This window comes from Ixodes scapularis, unplaced genomic scaffold (genome assembly GCF_016920785.2).
Source record: "Ixodes scapularis isolate PalLabHiFi unplaced genomic scaffold, ASM1692078v2 PGA_scaffold3__209_contigs__length_174095766, whole genome shotgun sequence".
In the NCBI taxonomy this organism is placed as follows: domain Eukaryota; kingdom Metazoa; phylum Arthropoda; class Arachnida; order Ixodida; family Ixodidae; genus Ixodes; species Ixodes scapularis.
The window spans coordinates 64,781,600-64,787,534 of NW_024609868.1; the positions used below are offsets into that span (position 1 = coordinate 64,781,600).

The window sequence follows — 5,935 nt, forward strand, 5'->3', positions numbered from 1 at the left end:
AAAGTGCTGTAAACTACAAGCTACTCACCTTCTAGCACATTAAGTTTTGTTGGAGTCAGTGGTGGCTTCGCAGCACCTCCATCATTTATCAAACGGTTAGACACCTTGCCACTCGTAGATCGATTTTTCAAAATATTGCGTCCCCATATGGCAGTAGCCAGACTCCTCACAAACTTGGACTCTTTTTTTTGTCGCTGACAGGCGACCCATTGGTCCAAACTAAGGGTAACACTGTCATTTACACAGACCTGCAAATGAAGCAGAGCAATGGATATAAATAAAAACAATAAAGGCTTCATTTGTAATCCTACGAAGCTGTTGGAAATGACAGCAAGTACACAAACTTCAAATTAACCGACAGTTCAAGCCAGCTTTATTTCATGACCACAATCTTAAAACATTGATCGGCCATTTTCTAATTGCAGATTTTAAGAGCAGATATAAATCTAGCTTGTGGCTTCTTTATAATTTTGTCCTTTCCAGTACTTTGTCAAAATATTAAAAAAACTAAAACGGCAACCACAGGCTATAAAAAATTTGCTGCATCAGCTTACCGTTCTTCCGTCAGTTCTGAGTTTAGCCTTCTTCACGATATCATGCTTGGTGTTTGCATTTATTGAGCAACCTTGACGGCGCAAAAAAAAGAAGAAAAAAAAACTAAGTTAAACATTTTAAATCACCATGGTTGTCTTAGGCTTTTTTTTTTTTTGTAAAATTCATGCTTCAGAAGGAAAGAGATACGCACCTGCTCCAGTGCTCTCGAGCTTTGATTTGATGCTGTTTACACCCTCAAGAATCACATCCAGAATGTCTGTGTTTTTGGCCTCTCTTGTCCGCATCTTTTCAACGTCTTCCTTAAGTTCCCTTGTAGTTTTTTTTAGGGCAAGATACTTCTGATGGAGATCGTCGTACAACTTTTTGGGAACAACAGCACCATCATCCCCACTGTCTGTATCACTGTGGCTTTCGTACCTGGCATGCTTGGCACTCCGAGCCTCTGGGAAAAGTGGGTTCTTGCGCTTCTGAGACAACTTTTCTGAAATTATTTGCTTCATCTTTGCTGTTGCTTCTCTTGTACGATTCAATTTCTGCTGAGCCTGCACTATTACAAGCACCATGTAGGGAAAGCTCCAGCATCTTTTGATTTCATTGGCGGTCACATTTTCATGGACACTCTTGTCAAAATAATAATTGTAATTTACACCAACATTTCTTTGCTCCGCCAAAGAAAAATTTAGTATATAATTGCAATAAGGATTTCTTCCAATACAATTTATGTTTTCAATCACAGCAAATTATATAGAAAATTAGTAATTTTTGTGTAAAACTCAATTATGCAGTTTCTTAAATGAAATTTTAGAAAGAAAATCAGGTGACGGATTGTCTGGGTGCTATTCTCACTGCATTACTGCACTCGGCTTATCAAGCCTTTGAGAAACATCACTAGTATGTTGACTAATTAACGAAAATCTGTAAATTAACTGTTTGGGGCTATGTTGCAATTGTAGTTAAGCAAACCATTGTTAGGGTACTATCGAATTGAAACAATCTGCAAAAGGGCAACAAGCTTTTAGATATTCAGAGCTGAAATTACGCCTTTTGTGTCCTGGTTAAAAAACTGCATACTGGAAGGAGCGCGTTATGTTGCGCTCACATAGTCGTTTTGGTCTGGCTTGCGGGTTTTCAGTCAAGCCATGAAAGGCAAAATTTATATCTAAAAACTTGTAGCCTTTTATAAATTGTTCAAATTCGGCAAGGCTTTAATAATAGCTCCATTTAAAAGTGCAATTGCAACACTGTCTAATAAACGGTTCTAATGTCAACCAATCACAATAATTATAAGGACAACATCCACATACATACCTATTACCTTTTCGTTTTTCTTAATAAAGAAAAAGAACAAAAATTGTTATATATTGTTTTACACTAGACAAGATGTATCAGTCATACTTAACCTCATTTCTCTGAATATTACAGAAAATTTGTAATCTTCCAAGGTGTGCTTTAAAACTATATGGGGGAATAAATAATGAACTACAGTACCAAAAAACCGAACAGACTAAATGGAAAAACAATATAATTTTAATTTCAACCAGAAACCAGCTAAAATCAGTTTTTTTGTGAAGTATCAATTTTCATACTTTAATCTGTATTTACCTGTTAAGGCCATTGTTTTATTCAGTTACCACTTGTAGTGACATTTAGTCTTTTATTTCATAGTGTAAATAATTTTTCGTGGCAACACAGCTCATTTGTACATATTATGTGAAGGCACCGGAGGGGTTCTATGATAGTTCTAAAAGGATAAGCAGCAACAAAATGCTTGCCATTTCGACCCGAAGAGCTGCTTGGTCGTCTTCCGAACTGCTGTGCTCAACAACCTGGTCAAGGGCTTTAGGTAGAGGGATCCTCTTGCCCCTTTTGATCCTCTCCTCGATCGACGACTTTGAGTCTGCAAAGTGGTACACACAATAACATATAGGGCAAGTCTCCTCTGGTGTGCTGCTGTGAGGAACTGCATTGATATATATCACCTGCCAAAAGTAGTATTTGGGCTTTAAAACAGCCCGGCTCCCCTCCGTCTGGAGTCAACAAAGCATCATAGAGGTGACCCTTCTTGTAGTCATCCTCACTTCTCGGTTCAAAGTTTTTAATTGCAGATGTACTGATGATAGTCTTAGGTCGTGCTGTTCCAGTAAAATATTGCACATATGCGAAATTCATCTCTGTAAGAAAAGAATACAATCGAATTTAATGTGAAGTAATCGCCTTATGTTCAAACAATTCCAACCGTCACATCCGCATGTGGTGGAGAAAATGTGGCTGATCAGCGAGGTAATTTATTACACAAACAAAGCACCAAGGCAAGACGAGACTACACCAATTCCCGATTAATATTTTTATATTAATTATACGCCTTAATCAACCGTGACAGCGTGCGGTCTAGAGAAGATCGTTCTAACGAACGCAGTTTTAGCGAAAACAGTTTCTTCGAGCTGCCTCGAAAGTCGAAACTCGGTTTCGAGAAGATGGCAACCCCCGGCATGCTGCTTCCGATGTTTCTCTGATTCATCAGCCTAGCTTGCCGAGTACTCAGCGATGAACCCTAGTAGGTGCGTGCTCGAACTTGAGATTAAAGGAGCTGTGCAACGATATTCAATTGGAATGTTTTTCTCTCTACACGAGCTTACTAGCACACCTCGGACTCAAGGATACCCACACGCAACGCCATTGGCCAAGAAACTCCTTTGTTGCGGTGTAATTTCAAGGACAAAAGCGATCATTTTCATTCAATCTCTCCTTTGCAAAATTTGATGACATAACTCGGGGATCGCAGTACACCCAAGTGACGATAATTGAATGCGGTTCATAGATTGGACCCGAGCATTGCGTGGGCACTCGACTTGGGCTCGTGACAATTGCTAGCTCGAGAAGCATTCGGGTTGTGACCCGTGTCCAATCGCTGCAACGACGACAACAGCCGAGCCATAACAATGTCTGGAACTCAGCGCGTGTCCTGCGCTTTGCCAACCCCAGCGCGTGGCTATGATCAACACTGGCGGCATATAATCGGCTCCAGATCACGTGGCCGCTTGTTCTGGCTGCGAGTTGAGGGGGTGAACGCTGCTCGTTTTTCTTAAATTTTTTCTGGGACTTCTATTGCGTGGGGTGAAAAACGAACGCGTGTTTCATAGGTCATTAACGTTAGGGATCCGTTTTAAGCGGTATTTGTGCACAGTACAAATATTGTTGCACAGCTCCTTTAACATTCCTTCGAGCGACAGCGAGCGCGCGTAGCATGGTTTGCTTGCAAGTGTAGGTTCCCGCCGTGCACACATCGCATTTCTCTAAACCACACTTCGATAAAACGTACTCTTTTCGCTTTATATATAAATATGAAAGAAGAAGAAGAAGACGAAAAAGAAGTGAGAGAAAAAAAAAAAAAAACGCGTGCAACGCAGTTTCGTTTCGCCGATCCAACCATGCGCCGGCGCAAACTGCTGCCTGAATCGCAGTTTCGTTTCGCCGATCCAACCATGCGCCGGCGCAAACTGCTGTTGAACTATATTTTACTGCAATAAAATCTTACCCTTTCTTCCTGTAGGAATAGATGTCCTGCGGTCTTTTCAGCAACTGAAAGCTCATACGCAGCAGGTGATGCAACCAAAACTAGCAGCTCAACTGGCTCAACCGGCTCAACTGAAACCGCGCGCCGACTCCGGCTGGCCATATGGCGAGACGGCCACCTAACACCCATGGCAAATACAGAAGAGAAGGATAACTTTAATAAAAAAAAATTAAGTTTCATTTTACAACTTAGAATTATATTTAGTTCAGGACGTTGTTATTAGCACTATAGACTGTAAAGATGGTTTTGTTTACAATGCGGTTTATGGCGCGATGGCGTGCGTTTCACGTTTTCGAAGTACCCAGGTCCCCGGGTAGCCATCCCGCCAATCCCGCTACTACAGCCACTGTACCGCTACTAATCCCGCTTCCCGCTCTTCCCGCGTCATTCTTCGCCATTATTGCTCGTCAAACAAGCGCTACGCCGATTCTGCCGAAACTTCTGCATATGAAACGGCATTATGGCCAGTAAGCAGCGGCCGAAGCAATACCGACGTTACCTGGCACCTTTATCCGAAGAGAGCGTGCCGCGGTCGACGCGTGCTCGGTGGCATCAGACCGAAAAGGTAGGCTTTTATAGTCGGTGAACCGTAAGATTTTATTGACGAAATCTTTTTGTTGTCAGATTCTTGCTGAAGGCGCCCCGCGACCTTTGGAGCAGAAGTCAGCTGCGCAGTCTCACAATCGTGGAGATGTGAGTTTGTTCATTTCAAGCGTTACTTCATGCATGGTCTTTCGTTGTTAAATACCGTGTGCGTTCGCTCTCGTCTTTCTCTGTATCGAGCCACTGCTTCCAACCTCCGGCTCCTATGCTTTGCTGCAGTGCTTCTGGGCTGGGCTTTGTGAGCGAATATCTGACGAATAGGCGATGAAGCTCGCCCGACGGCGCTCGATGTGCGCGTGCGAACGCCCCGGGGCGAGCTTCGTCGCTTTTTGAACACAAATATGGCAAAACTTGCAACTTGCTTTTTGGACACAAATAGGGGAAAACTTGCACTTGTATGGGAAAACTTGCAACGAAATCTGAAAGAAAATTCTATCATGTAAGACCCCACACGGCCCAAGACCTCAAAAGCCTTGACGATGTCAAGAACGACGACGACGACGTCTTGGAAATCGAAGACGTCTTGGGCGCCTTAGATTGAAATCTTTGGAATACGGACAAAAAATTTAAGAAAGCGCGAAATTGACGTGTGGTGCTACTCGATCGAACATATAATGTCCCTATAACCTAAACTCATACTGTGCGTGCCGTTCTTTCTCATGTTCAAGCTTTCTTAATTTTTGTCAAATACTGTAAAACGTTTTTATTGTGCGGCCTTTATATTTTTTAAATCCGGCTGGGACCATCATGGCTTGCACGTGACGTCAAAGCTGCTCTTCTTGCTGGTGGTGAAAGCGTGCCGTTAATGCACTGGAAGCTGCGCCGACTCGTTTCCGCCCGCTGGTAACGCTTGTTTTTTGGTTGTAGAATTAGTACTGTAAAGGCTATGCACCACCACCAGAGAGGATCAAATTATGTTGGTGCAGGCTATTCCAGGGGTCCAAATCCAGGCCTTTAAAGGTTGGATTATTTGTGTACGGTTAAACTAAGTTCTAAATCTTTTCTAATTAGTGAAATTGTGGCTCGCGAGCAGCAATAGTTTTACAGCATCTGTTTCATGGGGTCCATCTTGTGGGGAAGGAGGATGCCCTGCAAGAGCACGTTCTTCAGAGCATGAAACATAATTTTCACGTGCCTTCCCGCTCGACTGCTGGTTTAATCTACAGGGTGAAACAAGGAGACGGCAGGCTCTTTAAATCGACC

At 42.7% G+C, this 5,935-nt stretch overlaps 1 protein-coding gene across 5 annotated transcripts; it reads right to left on the reverse strand.

The window, feature by feature from the left end:
* Positions 1–713: 713 nt before the first annotated feature.
* On the reverse strand, positions 714–4,277 carry LOC115324254. Of its 5 annotated transcripts, none has more exons than XM_040504283.2 (4): positions 4,091–4,277; positions 2,535–2,726; positions 2,328–2,452; positions 714–1,097 (listed from the first exon to the last, which is right to left on the reverse strand). In XM_040504283.2, the coding sequence occupies exons 2-4, from the start codon at positions 2,722–2,724 to the stop codon at positions 717–719; spliced, it is 696 nt and encodes a 231-aa protein (XP_040360217.1). In that variant the 5' UTR covers positions 2,725–2,726; positions 4,091–4,277; the 3' UTR covers positions 714–716. The 5 variants fall into 5 exon arrangements, with proteins under 5 accessions (XP_040360217.1, XP_040075633.1, XP_040075631.1 ...); XM_040219699.3 differs by lacking the exon at positions 4,091–4,277 and having other exon boundaries at positions 714–914; positions 973–1,036; positions 2,535–2,763; XM_040219697.3 differs by lacking the exon at positions 4,091–4,277 and having other exon boundaries at positions 714–914; positions 973–1,097; positions 2,535–2,763.
* Between the last annotated feature and the right edge of the window lie 1,658 nt (positions 4,278–5,935).